This window comes from Taudactylus pleione, unplaced genomic scaffold, assembly GCF_031769625.1.
Source record: "Taudactylus pleione unplaced genomic scaffold, aTauple2 ptg000114l, whole genome shotgun sequence".
Classification (NCBI taxonomy): Eukaryota; Metazoa; Chordata; class Amphibia; order Anura; family Myobatrachidae; genus Taudactylus; species Taudactylus pleione.
This window is the reverse complement of record NW_028284516.1, coordinates 26,509,887-26,531,773: the sequence shown is the minus strand read 5'-3', so window position 1 is coordinate 26,531,773 and position 21,887 is coordinate 26,509,887. Positions and strand designations below refer to the sequence as shown.

The 21,887-nt window shown below is 41.3% G+C and overlaps 1 protein-coding gene across 4 annotated transcripts in view; it reads left to right on the top strand.

Moving 5' to 3' along the window:
• The window catches only part of SULF1 (sulfatase 1), a 133,713-nt gene that overhangs the window by 101,086 nt on the left and 10,740 nt on the right, over positions 1-21,887 (top strand). For 3 of the 4 annotated variants that reach the window (XM_088471476.1, XM_088471477.1, XM_088471479.1), the window contains 6 exons: positions 8,951-9,167; positions 15,942-16,218; positions 17,725-17,821; positions 18,096-18,190; positions 19,948-20,013; positions 20,787-20,959. In XM_088471476.1, the coding sequence (XP_088327602.1) occupies positions 8,951-9,167; positions 15,942-16,218; positions 17,725-17,821; positions 18,096-18,190; positions 19,948-20,013; positions 20,787-20,959 (925 nt within the window). The remainder of the gene's footprint in view (positions 1-8,950; positions 9,168-15,941; positions 16,219-17,724; positions 17,822-18,095; positions 18,191-19,947; positions 20,014-20,786; positions 20,960-21,887) is intronic. The other variant, XM_088471478.1, reaches the window with a different exon arrangement.

Genomic DNA, 21,887 nt, shown 5'->3' with positions numbered 1-21,887 from the left:
TGATCCATAAATCAGCTGTCCCACGTGCAGCTTCACTGTTCCTTTTCAAACTGTTGCCCTGTTTATGGGGTATATATTCCTGTCACACAGCTCGTACATTTAACACATACATATCTGTGGGCGTAATCGGTATGTAATCGGGATGCACAGGATGCTGTCAGGATGCACAGGAATATATACACCCTATAAACAGGGCAACATTAAACCTTTTGCCCATAGCACAAAGGTTCCCAAACGCGGTCCTCAAGGCACCCTAACAGTCCAAGTTTTTAAGATATCCATGCTTTACCACAGGTGACTTGGTTAGTACCTCAGTCAATTTAATTCAACCACCTATGCTCAACCATGGATATTTCTGAATGTTGGGGAGCTTTGAGGACTGCGTTTGGGAACCTCTGCCATAGCAACCAAAATACTTTAATAGCATGTACTATGGGTAACTTCTCTATATGCCCTCTTTAGAAGGTTGGATACATATTCCCCTCTAAAAGAATAATAAAAAAAAAACCACTGATTGACAGACACTTTTTTTTTCATATATTTCTAAATAAAAATTGTACACGTATAAACAAATGGCCTTTTGATCTTAGACTCTCTTCTGCATTAGAGAAATGGTCTGTAAACTCTAGAAAATTAAGTTTTACTTATTGAACAGTTACCAGCTGCAGAATCTAATTTCAAGTTGCTGTATAGTCTGACATACACCATTATTAATATTTCCAGCTTTTGCTTGTTCTTATAAATTCCTGTGCAGATTAACATAGGATTGCATTCCAGTGTCCAATCGTAAATTTATTGCTGAGCGCAAATCTCCTAGCAAAGAATTTCCTACTTGCCACACAACTGATTAGTTGTTAATCTCTGTGAAAGTGCATACATTGTAATTTCTCCCTAAACCTGAGAGATAAATATGGTCTTTGCTGAATACAGGTTTCCGCTGATGATTGATCCTTATTGGCATTGGAAAGTCTTTGGAATACAAAAATACCAATACATCCTATGAGATTAAAAGTACCTTTTATGTGTAATATTAGGGGAATACATGTTAAAAACAGCATTAAAAGTGCACTCTGCCTTAATATTGTTTAGTTCAACTGTATTCAACAAGCTAAATACATATATGATAACAGCTACTGTATAAAGCAAGAAATATGTATGTACATAAGGTAGAAATAGTATGTATGATATGTAAATATTACATTATTTTATATACACATAGAATTGTGTGAAGATGACAAGGGCTATTCAGATATCTGCAATGCGCAGTCATGGGGGTGAATTTACTAAAGTGAGAGATTTTTAGAAATGGAGATGTTGCCCATAGCAACCAATCAGATTCTACTTAACATTTAACTAGCACCTTCTAGAAGATTATAGATAATCTGATTGGTTGCTATGGGTAACATCTCCACTTCTAAAAACTTGCACCAGTTATGATAACCCAGTATAGCAGATTTTCCTGCACACCTTTATGGAGTGCGTGGAATAATCTGTGCTGTTGGTGGTCACTTGGTGTCAGAGAAATGGCTGTAGCCTCCTAAAATTAATAAAACCCTTATTTGTGCCATTTAACACTACAAGGGTATGGCAGGGCTTCCTATGCATACTAATAATGGCACATACCTATTAACTGGTAAAAGAGTTTACTATTATGTTAGCTGTTGATTTGTAAATATAACAATCACCGTATGTATTATCATCTTGGCAAGGCTCACCTTATTAGAGTTTGAAGTTGACTTCAAACTATCAATCTCAAAAATGTGACTGTCATACTTATTGCACTGTGCTTGTACACCCTAGTGCCAACCTTAAACATAACACTAATTACCGTGACATCCACGGAATGCCACGAATGTGCACTCCCGCACTCTGTCTGCTCCCCACCTACAGCCAGGACCTTTCCCCGCCCCCCCCTTTTAGCCACAATTGGGTGCTCCCACGCTAGGTGAGCCTGACAGCTTTGTGTGATGGTAAATAATAGCATATTATTAAAACTGGAATGTTTCCCATGAAAGGTAAGGCATCTGTATGTACTGCATCAATGCCTGTGGAAAGTGTCTATCCTATTCTTTTCTGTTGTATAAAATGGAACTTTTCCGCCTTTCATGCAAAGCTTTGAATAATGTAAGGCTGGGCGCTGTAATTGCTCAGTAGAATTTCATTTCAGCAGAGAAACGCAGTCTTTCTAATAATTTTGACAAAAGCTAATGTAGTCTGGTTTGGCTCAGCAATATGATTTTCTCATAAAATAAACATCTTTCCGACCATACATTTGTAAACTTCCAGTCTACGGCCAGCTGTGGATTCTGAATGAAACCACACACGTCTGGGACTGCGAGGTGGAGGTGTCAGATGGTGAAGCAGATATTGACAGCCAAATACCAGACATATATTCAGGTCTTATCATGACTGTAATTGATCCTACACAGAACTGGCTGTTTCTGATCCGTTCACATTTTTATGATTGATTCTTTGAAAAAATAAAATAAAAAATAGACTCACATATTACTTCCAATTCTCTTGTACCAGTTGTGATGTTTGGCTATTCATCTCTTGCAAAGAGAATCTGTGCTTCTCATCTTGTGGCTCCTGATATTTTACAGGTGTATTCAAAATTATATGCTGGCGCTACATAAGGAAATGTTAATAATAATGATACGTGACACAGAGGTAGATGTGCTAACCCTTAGAGAGAGGTAGCATGGAGAGAGATAAACTACCAACCAATCAGTTCATGTCATTTTTCAAACACAGCCTGTAAAATGAACGTTAGGAGCTGATTGGTTGGTACGTTATCTCACACCAAAGCTTGGTACATCTTCCCCACAGACAGAAACCCGCAGTAGACAGGAGGTGGGGAGGGTTTAATTGAACTAAAGCTGGGTACACACTGACAGATACATTGGGTGATCAACTGATCGGCCAGTATATCTGCTGCCCTGTGTGTAACCGCGATATGTAGGTGAACGTCATCGTTCACCGACATATCGCATTGGCCGTGCTGCACAGCTGATGGACAGATATGTCTGCAGACATATCTGTCCATCAGCAGGTGTGTAGGGGCGGTCTGCAGACCGCCCATGTACACACAGCGGTAGCGTTGGGGAGAGGGGCGGGACACACCCCCGACACGCCCCCTGGTCCCCGGGACCCGACACAGATGATGGCTGTTCAGTGTGTATGAACGACCATCCTCTGCAGATCACTCAATCTGCAGATATATCTGTATAGTGTGGTTAGAAAGTTGGTAACACAGAACATTTTGGTAAAATATTGTAAGATTTTTTTTTAATAAAATAAAAATATAAAGAAGGTGCAGAAACATTACAAGAGGTGCACATTAATGTCCAACTACCGTCCACCTCAGCAGCGCCACTTTCAGTAAACAAATCTTTTCATTTTTGTCACCTAAATTGCCACTAGGTTTAGTGGTTTTTTATGGCTTCATTTAATCAGGGTGTGGGGCTGTTTTTTACATGTGGCTAGGGGTCTCTGAGACATATTCCCAGTGTGGCCGGTCATGGAAGTGTGGCTGCAACCTGCTCAGCATATTATCTGCTGCTACAAATGTGCTGGCTGGGGCTTCCCGCTGCCTCCCTGGCTGACCTGGACACCCCAGACCATACTTGCCTACTTTTAAAATGCATTTCAGGGACATTATGAGCGCGGAAGTAAAGTGGCCGTGTACTGCTACATCAGAGAGGTGTGCCATACAATTAATTTAGGTAAAAAAAAAATGTGCCCAAAAGCGTTAGTAAGATCTATTTGTTGATGAAAACACACTAATACTTTTCGGAAAATACATGTAACCATAGGGATCATTGGGTCAGATGTATGAAGCTCTGGAAAGTGATAAAGTGCAGAGTGATAACCGACCAACCAATCAGCTCCCAACTGACATGTTACAGGCTGTGTTTGAAAAATAACAGTTGGGAGCTGATTGGTTGGTCGTTTATCACTCTACACTTTATCACTTCCCAGAGCTTCATACATCTGCCCCATTGTGCCTTATAGCCAATGCAGGGAAATTACACTAATGATCACATTTGAATGTATATATCTCTGTTTTATTTGTAATATAACAGCTTCATAATGGGGGTAAGGTGCAATCAGGGAGATTGGCAGACTCTTCTGGGAGACAGGGAGATTGCTACTATTTCAGGGAGTCACCCTGACAGTGAGGGAGAGTTGGCAAGTATGCCCCAGACCAGACCAGGGCCCAGGTTATCTGTGCCCGCTCTCAGCGCACATGAATGAGGTAATTTCCCTTGTGTGAATTTTGTTATTACTTTACTCAGAGAGTACCATTACAGTTTAGGACAAGACCCAGAGGACGTCACCTTTCATCTGGTGTGAAACTCAACTGGGAAATTACTGTCAAACCAGAAAAGTGCCGTCTGCAATGTCACCATTTTGCTCCATCAATCCATGTGCCTCTGCAGAATTGTTCGATGCATTCACAGTGGACTGCACACCTACATTTCCAAGCATGATGTTTTTTTTTAAAGGGGATGCTGCAGCAGTGATAAATATCAGCTATGGAACACAGCTTGCACATTTTTGCTCTGCACATGCACCGAAATCAGGCGAACGCAACTATGATTTAGTCATGCGCAAACCGAGTGCATCTCATTTTTCAACTGAAAGGGCAGTACTGGGCTGTAACTGGGCACTGGACATTTAGGCAAAGTTCACTGAGGGCATGTCGGTGGCTTTGCACTCACGTGGTCCATTGCTTCAGGTCTTTCATGTTTAAGGTCATTGCTTTATGCACAACGCTCTCAATGGGGTTGAGGTCTGGATTTTGACATGGCCTTTCCAAAAGCTTCATTCTTTTCTTTTCATATGATGCTGATGGGTGTAAAACCAAGAACATGGATAGTCCGGCCCTAAGTCTGCAACACATAGTAATACCATACATGAGTTTTCATCAGGTTTTCATATAAGTAGTACAGCTTTATTTCCATTTACTTTTGCTGCAAAATAAAGTGGGCTACTTAAAGCAGAGAGGTGCAATTTGCGGGAAGTGTTCTTGAATCTGCTCCATTAGTTCAACTCCAGCTGAGAAGAGATGAGAACATGTGTCTGATAGTCACTGATATACTAGAAAAATGGTAGGCACATAGGCATATTTATAATGTATGCAGGTTGTGCAGTGCACACAAACCCCTCGGTCCAAGGGGGTCCCGGCACCGCACACCCTGCATCCATAGTATACTTACCTTGTGCCGGCAAGTAGATCCCTCCTCCTCCATGGCGCCATCTTCCCAGTGATATATTCAGGAAGACGGCGCCGTGCAGCCTGCACGGTGCAGGGAAAGCAAAGACTCTGACATTGTGCACACGGGCCCCTCGGGGATTAATATGCCTTTGGATAGGCAACATGGGCACTCCAGCTTCTGTGGAACTATAAATCTTAGCATGGCCTACCACAAATTTAGCATGTCCTAACAACAAATGTGTAGCAGGGCATACTGACATGCGCAATTCCACAACAGCTGGAGTTGCACATGTTGCCTACCCCTGTACTAGATAATATATATATATATATATATATATAACTATATATATATATATATATAGGGCTTGAGCCAATTACATGCGAAAAGGGCAAATTATCATTGCAAAGGCATAGGAACGCCAGCAACGGCACTGCAATTCGCCCTCTCGCTAGATCTCACCCCAGACAGGCACATTTTTGGATGTAGCCCTATGTGCAAGTCTAGAGCTACCGTAACCGTGTCATACAGCCGCACGTACTCATGGGCGCGAGTAACTCGCACCTAATTCGATCAAGGCCATAGTATGAAAACTGCTAATAGGTCTATATCACGGGATGAGTACGGGATACCAGCGCTCGGGATGGCAGTCAAAGTCCAAGGTTAGGATACCAATACCTGTCAGTAGGTATCTTAACCCTCCCCTCTCCTAACCCTAACCCTCCCTCCCCAGTGCCTTAACCTAACCTCCCGCTTCCCGCACCCTAAACCAAACCCTTCCCCTAGTGCCTAACGCTAACCCCTAACCCTCCCCACAACCTTGCTACTTACCTTCGGGATGCCGGTGGTTGGGATGCTGGCGCCGGGACTCTGACAGGTGTCGGACACTGAATGTATCCCCATATCACCATTTAATTGCAAATTTATGATCCAAGTTGAAATTTGACTTCCAAACCGAATACCGTCAATTTCTAATATCCCCTTCAAATAATTTCCAAGTTGTATCTAAGGCCCGTATTCAATTTGGAGCGAAAAGTAATTTTCGCGTGTTTTTGGCAAAAACTTTTCACCAATGACGTCATGCCTGTTTGGATTTTACTCAGTATTCAATTTGAAAGACTTTCTGCCTAGGCGTAAAGTCAATGCATTGTAATAGGCGGAATGAATAGCAGGCGGAAAAAAGTGCAGCATTGCGGGAACCCCCGTGCAGCCTTCAGACAGTCCCCCAAAGGTAAACTGTGTCAAAAAATAAAAATAAAACACTTAAGGACACCCCAAAAAATCACTTTGAATTTGGGGGCGAAAAAAAAATGTTGGGGAACAAAGATAAAAACTAGCGAGCTTGACTCTGGGGGAGCCCAAGTATGCCCCAAGTGTTTTTTTCATTGCAGGTGCTTGCGGCAGGTGAATTTTTTCACGATTTTTCCAACTTCACTTTAGCAACTTTAAAATGTGCTGGCCCCCATTTTTGCTAGGATAAGTTATTTTCTGCAAAAAATACTCCTGAATACTATTCTGCATCACTTATACAAAAACACTGTTTAGCAGCTATTGAGCCCGTTTAAAAACACCAAATACCTTCAGCAAGCCAAATCACCATAGCTACCAAATACCTCCAGCAAGCCAAATCACCATAGCTACCAAATACCTCCAGCAAGCCAAATCACCATAGCTAACCCCCTTCTCAGAGCATCTTTTGGTGGGTGTCAGGCCGATTTCCCCAAATCGGACAGGACTTTCCGCTTGTTTAAGTTTCGCCGGGTGCCGTTTTCGCGTCCTTTGAAAATGAATACGGTGAAAAGCCGGCACGCGAGCGGAAAGTGTTTTCTCCAAAAACACGTGATGTAGGCGGAAAGTCCGGCAGGAGAAAAGTCCGGGACTTTTCGCCTCAAATTGAATATGGGCCTAAGTTACAAAACAGGGCATGGCTATGCATTTACTATTCATATTCACATTAACTTCATAATTATGGAAACGTGGCACTTAGATTAGAATCTGCTGTGATCTCTTTCTTATTTTTCAAATTTTTTTCTTCTATATAATGGGCGGTGTTCACATTTTCTAAGAAATCTGTCTGTTTTAAAGAATGTGTCCTGTAGCCTGCAGTCTCTCCGACATCTGTTCCATGGAATGAGTGTGTGTTGTAATTCATTCATCTTTGTCGCAGTCCCAAGGTGTAGCAGAGGAATAACTTTGTCCATCCTCCTGAAAATGTTTCACTGCTTAATTTTTCTATCAACCCCTTAAAAGCAAAACTCCATAGCCTGGTTCCCTGAGCTGGGATAAGTTGAGATAAGATGTATCTTTTCCGGCATTCTGTCTTGTTAACACACACTTCTGGGAAGCAGCGTCAAAGCTGGGGTGTATATATGTAATGTTAGGCATGAGGATTCCTACGCTGAGTCACCTCTCATTGGACATCTGGTTACTAGACACAGGGTTTCTGTTTTTTTTTAATAAACCACATAGATTATGATCGCTCAGTTTCCAGATACTTTCTCTTTAGTGCTAACCAATCTCTGTTGTGGGTTCAAATCTGGAAGAAAAAGAGGCTATTAACAGCTGATTCACTGCAAGCAGAATGCTGTACATGTTAATCTGTCCATCAGATTAAAGTGTCAGCTGTTGAGTTGTCTGTCCCTGTCTTAAACACCATAGATAAATATATCATGACTGGCCAACACTTGATCTGAATAGGGTAACATGATACTGAACTGGAAAAGACACTTATCTGCTGTAGTGTACGGTAAACTGATATTCCCTCTGTCACATCTATTTAGGAAACATCTATAGGTATGTAGGTATGCACACCATTAATAAGATGTGACATGAAAGTGAATTATCTCCATTTTACATATATGGAGAATATATATATATATATATATATATATGTGTGTGTGTGTGTGTGTGTATGTATATATATATATGTGTGTGTGTGTGTGTGTATGTATATATATATATGTGTGTGTGTGTGTGTGTGTGTGTGTGTGTGTGTGTGTGTGTATATATATGTGTGTGTGTGTGTGTGTGTGTGTGTATACTGCATACACAAAGACGCCTTATATCTAAAGGGAAACAAGGCTATTATGTTACCTCTCTATAGTGTACATTGTGCTTTCCTGCAAAGATTATGGAGGTAGTTTATCATGTGTTTGCTTTGTGCTTTGTCCATACTTGCACTGAGCTAAAAAGTGAGTGAGACTCCCCAATTTCAGGTGTTCTCCTGGACTTCTGGTTGAGTAGACCAATCTCCTGTATACCCATACTTTGCCATTGAAGTAGGCAGTTCAGGTGCTTGATGGGGTCTTTGCAGCCCTGCTCCCTGCACAATGTCTATTTGGTGCTGTATCTGCCGGCCACATTGGTTATGTGATTAACCAGTTAAAGCTGTGTGCCACAGAGAGAAAATGGAACATGCTTGTTTAATCCAAGTCTTGACTTTGAGACATCAGGGTAGATAGACTAAACTTTCCAAAAAGAAAACATTTGAGGTGTTGCCCATAGCAACCTATCAGATTAAAATATGATAGAACCTGATTGGTGTGACCCACAGCAAACTTCACCTTCACTTTTTAGACGTTTTCGTAAATCTACCCCTTATATTTGATTTTTATCAGCACCGTGGTATTACACAGTGGGCTGGGTGAGCAGGTGGACTTGTAGCAATAATATATATTGACAATATTTGTAACGAACATCTAAATATTCCATTCATTTGTCATTCCTCTTAGAAGTGGCAGTGTATTGAAGATGTGTCTGGAAAACTACGGATTCATAAGTGCAAACCATCCACAGACATTGTGTCGCTGAAGAAGAGAACACGAAGCATAAACTCAAGGGGCTATGGGAATAAACACAAAGACTGCATCTGCCCCGATACGGATTACAGACCAAATAGGAATCAGAGGAAAAAACAAAAGATTTTCTTAAGAAATCCCAGTTCTAAAAGTAAGTGCTTTACTTCTTTAATCTTCTGAAGTTAATCTTAAACTGTTAATCTTAAACTGTCTTATAAAGCTATTTGTTCAAATTTGTTTATTAAAAAAATAAATATGTATTATATAAAATAAAGTGTGGTTCAGAAGCTTAGTAAGTAGTGCAGATTAGTGTGTGAGACTAACGCACAACAGGACACAAGAGTGCTGCATAATGTGGCTTTACTCAAACGTCACTAACTCTAACCACTAAACATGGCCACCAGAATACTGTACTTCCTGAAACTGCTGGCTGGCGTGATGCAACTTCCGCCAACCACTGTGTCATCCAGACATCTACAGTTAGCATGCCTCGTAAAGTAACATAATTGCGTCTATGTATGTATTAATCCGGCTACTTTGTGTTATGGACATTTAATCTACGCATACATGTAGGAGGCCAAGTTTCTTGGATCTCGCTATTCAGGCAACAGGTCCTCCTCACCATGAATAACAGACGTACATACAGAGATTGGCATAGCCAAGATTTATATAAGTGGTGCTGTTCCAGAATACAGTGTAAGGAGCGCAGAGCCATGTTAGATGCCAATTGTTATTCTTCCTAAGCATTTGTTTTATAGTTTAGGGATGCCACATAGATTATGATGCAAAACCAACTCTGAATATTTACATAGATCTGTATGAGCGGGTGTTAACATTCCTCTTGCTAGTACAAAAGAAAATGAAATGATATTCATAGAGGGCAATAAATGTTGAGCTATGTGCTGTCATACGTCACCGTGATGTCAGGCTGGGCACATTACCCTTTCATATCATAGATAATCTTTGCTTTTTTTTCCTGCAATCTATACGGTGCTTAGGGAAAATGAGGTAGATACCATTACAGCAGCACCCTGCGCATTACTCAGAATTTAAATACCTGCATGCAATCAAATAGTGTCCCGAAAACAGCTGCTCTACCAGGGAGTAACTTTTGAACAAGCCTCTCTCTAGAGAACTGTTAAAGAATTAGACAGGAATATAGCATTAGAGAGCATAGAGATCAGAGATGAACGCTGTAGCACAGCCGCTGTGTCTGTGTGTGCAGCGCGTGTGCTACAATATGTAAAGGCGGAGATGCCATCGGTCATCTGAGTAACCCCCAGGTAAATCAGGCTGCCAGGGCCAGGGAAGCTACACTCCATGTTCCTGCCCCTTCCCTGCCCCAAGTGGGGGCAGCATGCAAATCATGGTGCAACATAGGGGGCACTGCAACCGTAGTCGCAGACACAGATCTGTACGTGAGCAGTACAGATCCTGCGCATGCGCAGACCGCCAAACATTGGAGTTGTACATATACCACCGGGTGTGCATACGACACAGGCCAGTATAGGTAGGCGTGTGTTGGCATGTGTGCGACGTGTATCACTAAACTCTATTATTATAACTATAATTTCACCAACTGTTTTGCATAATACATTTTGTACACATAACTGCTGAATTGTAGTATGAAACGGTGTTCTAGAATGGGGACTAGAATGTGAGAGATTTAACGTTGATTTATTACAGCTGTATTGGTGTGAAAATAAGCCATATTTGTGTTCCTTTCATAGCTTTTATTACTGCATCTAAAAAACACATTTTCTAAATCCCATAAATTTATTTGTGGAATTGTTATATATTAAACCCAATTAATCCTTAATACTCTGGGAATCCATAATCACCAATGTGTTAAAAGTCTTTGGTTAAATGAATTAAACCTGGAAGGAATATGATCAAGTGTCACTTGTTATGCCACAGCAGCCCCTAGTGGATTTCTAGATAATGGCAAGTTAAGAATGATTAACATTTTCTCTTAAAAAATGTAAATGCTAATTAAAACATAGAGGGTAAGTTATTCAGCAAAGAGCACATTCTCTTCTTCATATATATCTATATATTCATATGTATTTTAAAATAGGAATACATCTTGCTGTGCTGGTGAAGAATTAATATTCATCTATACCCGTATTCAATTTAAGCGGACCCGCAATACTTTTTCGCCTCCCAGGACTTTTCATCTACTTCGCCTGTTTTGCAGGCGGAAAAGTATCGCTCGCGTGCCCACGTATCAACGTATTCAATTTGAAAGTAGGCGAAAACAGGACCCGGTGAAACTTAAACAAGCGGAAAGTCATGTCAGATTTGGGGAAATCAGCCTGAGATCCCCCAAAAGATGCTCTGACATGGGGGTCACTATGGTACCCCCTGATTTGGCTTGCTGAAGGTATTTGGTGCTTTTAAACGGGCTCAATAACTGCTAAATAGCGTTTTTGTATTAGTGGTGCAGAATAGTATTCAGGAGTTTTTTTTGCAGAAAATAACATTCCAGAAAATTTGGGGTACTTGAAAATGGGGGCCAGCATATTTTAAAGTTGCTGAAGTTAAGTTTAAAAAAACGTGAAAAATCCACCTGCCGCAAGGCCCTGCAATGAAAAAACACCTGGGGCATACTTGGGGACCGCCCCAGAGTCAAGTTTGCGAGTTTTTAACTTTGTCCCCCAACATTTTTTTTTTCGCCCCCAAATTCAAAGTGATTTTTTGGGGTGTTAAGTATTTTTTAAAACGAAATTTGACACAGTTTATCTTTGGGGGACTGTCTGAAGGCTCCATGGGGGTTCCCGCAATGTTGTACCCCCAAACCCCAATTCTGCACTTTTTTCCGCCTGCTATTCATAGGCGAAACCTTTTCGCCTATTACATTGCATTGACTTTCCGCCTAGGCGGAAAGTCTTTCAAATTGAATACGGCGATACTTTTCCGCCTGGCGAAATGATGTCATTGCAAAAAGTTTCCGCCAAAAAGACGCGAAAACGGGTTTTCGCCTCAAATTGAATACGGGCCTTAACCTGAAAAGTAGAACACAGAATTTTTGCCTTCTGAAATGCAGATTGTTAAGATGAATGTTAACATTTTTGTATACAAATTTACATATTTCAATTCTCTGTGTATAATCACATCCAGCTAGACTCTAGAGTCTAGCTGGATGTGATTATACACAGTTTACCATTCAAGACATACATTTTATGCACAGTGTATTTTTTTAATTAAACATGTTTACATCAGCGCCAAGCCATATCTGTTGTCTTTTGATATCTGTTTAGCAAATAGCGGTAATAAAGGAAAGTGTAGGTGTTGCGCATGTTGTCAGTGGTGCGTACTACGCATGCACCGCAGTGCATGTGCGTGAGTGAGCCTTGCGATCGCTCTGTGATCACTCACGCAGAAAGAAAGCCATCGCAGAGTGAGTGACGGAACATGAGAGTTTGGGGGTGGTGATGTGGGAGTGGTCAGAGAAACGCAAGTGCACCTGTCCATTTGAACGCCTTTGCATAAATTAGCCACTGCGACGGCATACGCAGCTTGAGTACTTACTGCGTGCGACGAGGTTAGCAATTTTTGAGTAAGGTCAGACCTGCTGTAAATGTGCAGGAGGGGCCAATGTTACTTGATGTTACCGATGTATACTCAGGACTGCAAGGTATTACGGATGTGAGATAACATTAGTGGGCGTCTCTATGCTGGCTGTGCAATGGCTTTCCTATTGCATTCATTAGCATATTTTTGCAGCAAACCTCCGAGCGTAAGCGCAGCTGCGATCGTAATAGCGATCTGTAGTGAGTCAGGCCCCAATTTTCTATTACCGAGGGTATGCGCTGTCCCGATATCCACGGTATCCAATAAAAGAAATTTGGTTGCAAATTTTTTTTTCCGGCAATAACCTGTGGGAAATATAAAAGAAAAATGGGGAACAGCTTGTATCCAAAAAACAAACAAAATAGTGTACAACAGTCTCAAAGAGAAATATATTGTTCTTTAAAATGCAGCAAATGAATGATTTCTGCATTTTTTCTTAAGTAAAAGTAAAAAATGATAACAAGTAAACTTTTTTGTTTTATTACAAACAACTTAAAAAAGACGCAAAAAAAGAAGAAAAAAAAGGTAATTTGGGGGTAATTTTAGGCCAATTAAAAATAAATATAAAGGAATTATTTTTCATTTATATAATTGGTTTAATTAATTATAGGGTGAATACATTAATTAAAAAAGTTGATTTGTGGGTAAATTTAAGTAATTATTGGTTTTAACAACCAGTAATTACATGTAATTAGTGGATCAATTGGGCTAATTGAAAACTTCCAATTGTCTAATTAGTCATTGGGGGGGCTGTTCAAGGGGTTATGAAGTGGTCCCCAACATTTTAAGCTTATAATAGGGATTTTTCTATTTTTGTAGACCTGCTCTGGGGCTGCAAAAAAATATCTGCGGTAATTCTTATTAAATATTACAACAACTGATTTTCTACCTGGCAACTGAATATGAAAAACTTCACTGCTGCAGGAAAAACCCAGCACCGCGGGGGGTTTCAGAACTTCGCCTGCAATTGGATATGCCCCATAAGTTTGCAGCATCTGCTATATCTCTCTATGCAGAGCAGTGACTGTTAATTTCTCTCAGTTGTACATTATTTTCCGTGACAACATTATCACTGCTTCATTCTGAACCCTAAACAAAGCTATATACTGTATAAATAAGTATGTAAGGGTTGGTGAAGTATGTAAGGGTTGGTGAGTGTCCCAGAACTCCTGTCATGGTGGTTAGAAGTTAGCATTGCTGATTGCTCAGTCTTAACTAGGAGTGGGCTACCTGGGGTGCCGAGCATAGGGGACAGCACCATCACTCCAGAGAGTCAGTTACTACCTCATCCCCTAGTCATGACACCATGGGGGTCAGGGCCGGTGAATCGCCTTGCTATGGCCCTGGCATTGCTGCCCACATTGCTCAAGCTATATGTTTGATTCCAACCAGAGAATCAATCAAAATATATTGTTCTTCCCATGTTTACTTGGGTTTCCTTCATGTATTTTCGTTTTCACGATCTGAACACATCATTGTAGGCTAAATGGCTCTGACTGTACTGGACCTGGTTGTGTGTTTTCTAATTTAATTAGGCTATAAATTCCTGTGGTGCAGGGACTAATGTGCTTGAATAAAATTCTGTTGAGCACTCTAATGATAAAAGCATATTTAGTAAACGCGTAGTGACATGAAAAACATATAAAGAAACTCAAGATCACAGGGTTGGTTTGTGTGTATATCACAGTGTGCTTTTGATGCATATGGAAAAATTACAATCTTGGGATTGATATATGTAACACTATAGTGTGCCTGATTACACTTCATGTTCAAAACATGCATTATAGAAATACTTCAAAACCTAGTGTGCTCATCACATATAGAAAGCTTTCATTAATACTTGCATTGACCAATCATCTCTGAGTACTGTAATCTCACACCACAAAAAAAGCCAGGATATCTATAAGGGGGACTGATCAGTGAGAAATAGTTTGCTCACACTTATCTGGACTAATGTACTAACTATGCTTGAAAAGCGCACTAAAACACAACGAATACAGGTCTATTCCCACCACTGCGTTCGGAAATTTTAACAATGAGTTTAAAATACTAGATTCCAGCACAACCTAACACTTTACTGCATGCTAGTAGTACATTAGATTATTATTATTATTATTATCATTTATTTATATGGCGCCACAAGTGTTCCGCAGCGACTTACATAGTATATGAACAAATAAGTAGCCAGTGACTTACAATACAATACAAAGCAGGACATGGACATGTATAATAAACATTGCTATATTAGCGCCCTTTATACCCACATAAGCAGCCGAGTGTTGGTTGCCTAGTGGGGAGTAAATTACATTACAGTAGGGAGAAGCACAAGAGGGTAGAGGGCCCCGCTCGAAAAAGCTTACATTCTTTAAGGGAGGGGCAGACAAACAGGAGCGACACAGATGGGGTAGGCGGGGAGAAAGGAAGATGTAGCAGCAAGTTAGGATGAGAGCTGGAAGGCTTTAATGAAGTAGTGGGTCTTGAGAGCTCGTTTGAAAGATTGTAGAGAGGTGCAGAGTCTGATGGGGAGAGGGAGAGAGTTCCAAAGGTGGGGAGCAGCAGAGGCAAAATCTTGGAGGCGGGAGTGGGAGGAAGTAATCAATTGAGGCGGCGTGTATTAAGAACGAAGAGGGCGGACAGAAGAGATTGCATGTAGGTTACATTCTCCTTGCACGTATGTGTGAATGAGCCCTTAATGAAAGGAGTCATACATGTATCTGCTAGTACTGCAATACAGTACACAGATTCTGACCAAATTCATATCCTACTTTATGGAAGACAAAGAAGTGAGGACGAAGGTGAACTTTAAACTGTTTTCTATGTTCTCACTGTTCAGCTTCCCATGTTTGTCTTTCTTCTTACAGCTGACACCATAAATCACAGTAGGTCTTTAAGTTGGACACATAAAACTGTGTTTTATTGCGGCTATTTTTCAATTAGTGTAATTGCACCTTCTGATGTTTAGAGCATGGATGGGTGCAAAGTTTGGCCTGGCTAATGACAGGGCGACAGATGTTCTACGTTACAGACCTTATGTATACAGCATGTGAAATACTGGCACATGTAGGCAGATGGAAAAAAGTGACTTCTATCAGCCTATTTTACTTCAGCTCTGGCAGTATATGTAATGTATTGTACATCACAAAAAAATAGTGTATACTTCTATAAAACCTAAACCGGTATTCATTGCAGAATTATTTCTTCACTCGGTTATTTTTATTTACTAGGTACCTATAAAACACACACACACACACACACACACACACACACACACACACACACACACACACACACACGTCTATGAGAAAGAATGTATGTAAATTGTTTTGTAATACATTTCTGTTGCTTCCTGCAGAATTAAACCCTCGTTTTGTTCACACTCGTCAAACCCGCTCCCTGGCTGTTGAATTTGAAGGAGAGATTTATGATATAAATTTGGAAGATGAGGAGAATGTGCAGGCCGCGCGCTCAAGGGTTATCACCAAGAGACATTATACCTCTGAAGAGGAGGCAGGAGACGATAATGATGATGAAGACGATGATATGTTTTCTTCCCCTGATGGAGATGAAGTAATGCTGGGAGATGGAGTGATTGGAAGCAGCCATTCAGCATCTGTCAGAGTCACACATAAGTAATTCCTATTTTTATTTCTATTACCTTTTTTTTACGACAGTCTGTCTAAAGCTCCGTACACACACAGCGATCAGACAACGATCAGATATCGTTGTCTGATCGTCCTTCAAGTGCTGGATGTTCGCTATCGAAAATCCAGCACATGCACCAACCCCCAAACGACTATAACAGCCCGCGATCGACGATCGCGGGTCCCTATAGTAACCAGGCTAACCTGGTCGATATCGACTAGGTAGGCCTGCATGCACGGGCAATGGTCGATATCGGTCATCCGTGCTCGCGCATCGACCATCGTTTGGGGGTTGGAAGGGCCCAAAAACAGGACGATATGATCGATAACAATATATCGATATCCTTATCCTTCTTATTCTCCTGTTAAATCTGACCGTGTGTACGCACCATAATACATATGATCTGAATATAACTTATAATTGAAAATTAGTGTTTTGTTTTGAATTTTGTCAATAATTTAGGCTGTTAATACTCAATTTCCAAGTACTTTTCAAGGTAGAGCATGGGAATTCCACAGATCATGAACAGATTAGTTTCTTCCAATACAGTAACTCTCCTAATATTTTACTTCTAATATTCTAGTGATTAGTGTAAGATAATGCATCATTATGGGGGTGCAGCATTAGTGAGACGCAGGACCTAATTTGGAGTCTCACGCAAATCTGCCAGAAATTCCATATGGTGGCCACAAACTAAAATCTATTTCTTGTATTCGCTTGTATTCGGAGATGCACAATCCTGTGTACATTAGAGCTGCCATCATCCCTATTATCAGCACTTACACCTACCCTATGCTAGATGCAAGAAATATAAGCATCCCATTGGCATACGCACGACTCATAATATTGCTGCACTCACATGAGACTGTTCTCTTACGTACATGCGTACGCTCAATTGCTGCCCAGTTGACACCCAGTAACATCCATTTCATGGGCAGAGAGAAGCGTCCATGATGCGTCTAACTCAGAATCTTACGTTGATACGCAAAGATGCTGATGTTCGCTGTGACACATGTGCAGTCTGCAAAATAACCGCTAGATGCAGCCACCTTCGGCCTTGCGTGCAACTCAGAATGAGACCCACACTGATCTTGTCCAGGGCTAATATTTAGCAGAAGAAGCTCTGCAGTCAGGGCCGGACTGGCCATCTGGCACTTCTGACAAATGCCAGAAGGGCTGATTGCCAGATGAGCTAGCCCGAAAGCCAGGCCGAGCAGCTCCACCTCCCGACACCCTGCTCGGCCGTTGTGCAGAGAGACGAGGTTGTGCCCTGAGGCCACGCCTCTGTAACTTTTGGCACACCCCTGGGAGGCATGACCATGCCTCTGTAATACATTGTCACGCCCCTTCTATGAGGGATGCCGCGGCTGTTATACAGCCCCAGTCGATCCCTGTCTGCAGTTACTGTGTTGTTTTGTTTTTTAATATGTCCATAATAGTTGGTTATGTCAGCTGGATATCATGTAATTCATCTGATCATTTGTCTCACATAGGTGTTATATTCTTTCCAATGACACTGTGCATTGTGAGAGGGAACTGTACCATTCAAGCAGAGCCTGGAAGGACCACAAAGCTTACATTGACAAAGAGGTAACCTGTGGCCTATTCCCCTCCATTCCTGTCTGATTTTACTCTCACGCAACAATGTGTATATGTCAATATAGATACTGATTGTTACCGCTGTTTGTGAAAGACCCACTCAAGCTCTGACCAAGCCCATCTACACCTGCTCCTAACTACGTACATATGTCCCCTAAACTCACATCTTCACCATGGCACCGCCCCCCCCCCCCCTACTTATACGAATGGTATTTTAGGTGTACGCACTGTAATATGTGTGTGCTTGTTTCTATTGCATTGTCAGATTGAAGCTTTACAGGACAAAATAAAGAATTTAAGAGAAGTAAGGGGGCATCTAAAAAGGAGGAAGCCAGATGAATGTGACTGCAAAAAGTCTGGGTGAGTAATCCTTTAAATAGTTTCCAAGCTAGCAAAATAGGAGACAATAAAATTATCTAAAATCTATAATGTTTAGTTTTCACAGTATACAATTCTGAAGTCCAGTAATATAGTATAATATAGTGTAATGTATAATAGAGTGCTGGTTCTGACTCTAGAAACTAGGAAAGTTGTTCAGTTGTGAGCACTGTACTTACAGTACTGTACATTATGATGACTTTGGGGCAGATGTACTAAGCTCTGGAAAGTGATAAACTACCAACCAATCAGCTCCTATCTGACACTTTCCATACACAGCCTGTAACATGACATTTAGGAGCTGAGTAGCTGGTAGTTTATCACTTGACAATTTATCACTTTCCAAAGCTTAGTACATCTGCCCCTATATGAGTTATTAAGACTTGGGTGAAAACAGGGCTGCATGTTACATGCGGGAAGGCTGCCAGAGCTGGGCGCCAGTGGACGAACTAACGATGTTGTGGCTATGAGGCCGAGAGGTCAGGCCGATGGGCCAGTATCACAAGCCCCTGCTCCCCTAATAGTGAAGCCTCTTAATGGAAGAGTAGAGTTATGGCTTTAGGGGGCTGGTGAGGGTAGATGGACCCTCTTATATTTTTCTAGGGGGTCTAGTGATGCAGCATTATGCCCCTGCTGGGCACACTTACTGCATCTCCTTAGTTCTCTGTTGTGTGAAATCTCAGATGTCTCTATTTCTGAAGTGTATGTAAAGGTGAGCACTCACTAGACAGACTGCACGTGATGTAGAGCACAAATTGTTGTGGTTTTGCATTGGGGTAAATAGATTACCCACATAGCAGACTTCAAGGACCTCATCTACCCTCTGGTCATGGAGCCTATGATGTACTTTGGTATGCAGAGAGGTAGAAAGTTCTATAGGGGTAAATATTGCATAAAAGTCCAACCTCCTACCAACTTTACTACCATCCCGTTCACTAAAATAATTAAAATTTTTCTACTGCTTGGTTTAGCCCTATTTAATATTTATATTAGTAATGTGAGTGATTTTTTTTCTGCCACAGTACTTGTCAATAGTAAAATTAGCCTCATGGAATCATGTTGTATTGGAAAATAATATGTATACTAATGTATCGGACCCAGCCTTTGCCGAGTCACCTCGGTCCAGGGTTGGACTGGCCCACAGGGGTATAGGGGAAATCCCCGGTGGGCCCCATTGCTCTAGGTGTCAGATTCCAGACCTCACATCATACATTGTAACTCTATTAGATAATCAGGTACCTGGTGGAGTAGTAACACTTATCAACATGGGTTCTTGGTTCCTACCTATAAAAACTACACAGAGATTTGTTTTAAGATTTACTGGTTAGTCAAGCATCTGTGGTGACTGGCCACACCCCCTCTGATGGCTGGCCACACCTCTTAAGCTTTTTCCCAGCGGGCACATCATGTTCCAGTCCGACACTGGCTCGGTCCGCCCTGCTCCACCGCATCCTGCTGTTATGACCTGTCTCGCCCAGAGCGGTCCTCCATCTTAGGTCTGTCCCTTTGCTCACTGCCATGGGAGCCACTGGGAGGGTAGAGCTCGCCTGTGGTGCATACCCCGGCTCCCACTGTGCATGCATGCTGGACACGAGACCCGCTATAGGAGATTATTATATAAATGGGACAGGCAAAGTGGGAAATCATGTAACATATACACTAAATATAATTGTGGTGTTACTTGCTTTCCAACATAGAACTAGAAACCTATTGTTGTATAATGGTTACTTGTCTTCCAGGTTCTATAAGAAGGAGAAAGGAGTGAGGGTTCAGGATAAGATAAAGAGTCACCTTCATCCATTCAAGTAAGAATTATTAATATATATATATTATAGAAAAGGAATGGCAGCGGCACTCCCAGGACCTCTAATGCAAAGAATCACACCATACTGGGGTAGTTCAGTGGACTGAACTACCCCAGTGTGGTGTGATTTTTTGCATTAGAGGTCCTGGGAGTGCCGCTGCCATTCCTTCTCCATTTAAGTTGTCACAAACTACAGAGGGCACCCGGGCAAGTATTGTGGTTTATGTGGAGTGCTAGCTCTTGTATTTGTTCATTTTATATATATATATATATATATATATATATATATAGTATTACCTGGGGTGAGGGTTACAACATGTGTAATACTAGACACATGGGGAGTATTAAGGTTCAGTATATTATCTTTTATTTTATTGCATCAAAACTGAATTTCAAATGTTTTACCCTTTATTTATAAGTACAAGTTTAATGTGGTGTAATTTATTCTCAATGTCCCTACTGCCTGCACTTTCCTTTATGTAGGCCTATCAATAAATTATAGTTGGGAAGGGGTTCCTCTCGGCTTGTGTCCAATGACTGGTAGGGATGGTTTCATACAGTGCCCCTCAGCTGCACTCTCCTGGGGAAGGGAAGATGTGAAACAATGAAATGAACAAAAGAAATGGCGCCTCCTTCTGTTTTATTATTATTTAGAACACTGACGCTACCAGACGCAGAGATTTCCTTCATTTGCATTTCAGACTCTCTGGCCGTATACACAGCTTTAGATTGCTGCCATCTTTTCTATATAAAGACTGCTTTTCCATCTCACAGGGAAGGTGTTCAAGAGGTGGACAACAAGTTGCAGATCTTTAAAGAAAGCCGGAGGCGGAAAAAGGAGAGAAAGGAAAAGAAACGGCATAAGAAGGGAGAAGAGTGCAGCCTTCCTGGGCTGACGTGTTTCACTCATGATAACAACCATTGGCAGACGGCGCCTTTCTGGAACTGTAAGAGCATGTGAACAGCTGTTACTGAACCATTCACCATCCTAAATGACAGTAGTCACCAGTCCTGAGGATTACATGAACCCATAAAAACCTGCTATGTTTACATATTAATAAATCAACTATATAAATATCTGTATAAACAGAAGTACGCGTTAGGGACACGCACAGTACAGGTGATAAATAGCGCTCTCTCTGCTGCAGTTCTCTGTTTCCTCTATATTTATTTGTTCATTACCAGTTATTATTTATAGAGCACATATATTCCGCAGCGCTATATATGATCACAGAACTCCGTGGAGGCTTCCGACATTCTTATCATTTACATAAATGCTTGGTTTATTTAATTATAAAATGGATATATAATACAAGCACTTCTCAAGTGCAGAATGCTAACTACCCAGCCTAGAACGTAAAGCAGAGTGATCCATTACACTGATCTTATGACTCTTTGGCTAAGCTCTTCCTTAATTAAACACAGCAGAACTTGTCGGATTAAAATGACTTGTGACAGGCTTTTCCCCAAGTAAATCAGGTTATACAAAGTATGTGTACTTTACATGAACTTAATTAAATAAGAAATGAATGCAGTATTATTACATTTCCATTTAATACTTAATATCATTATCAAATATAATTTTTTTTTTTTTTTTTTAAATGTTCGGGAATCTGCAAATAATTTAAATGTTCGGGAATCTGCACATGTGCATAACGGGTCTGCGGTCACACATGCAGTTCTGCAGCAGACTGTTAGTGATCGAGAGTCTGCTGCCATTTCTGGGCTGGAGGGGGCGGCGACGGACTCAGTTTCTCAAATCGGCGTTGGGGGGTAGTGGAGAGGCCAGGATCTGCATCGGCTGACGGAGATTTCCTGGCCCCTTTACTCATCTGCGGCAGCCGGCTTGTGTTATGGTCACTCAGCCGGACAATG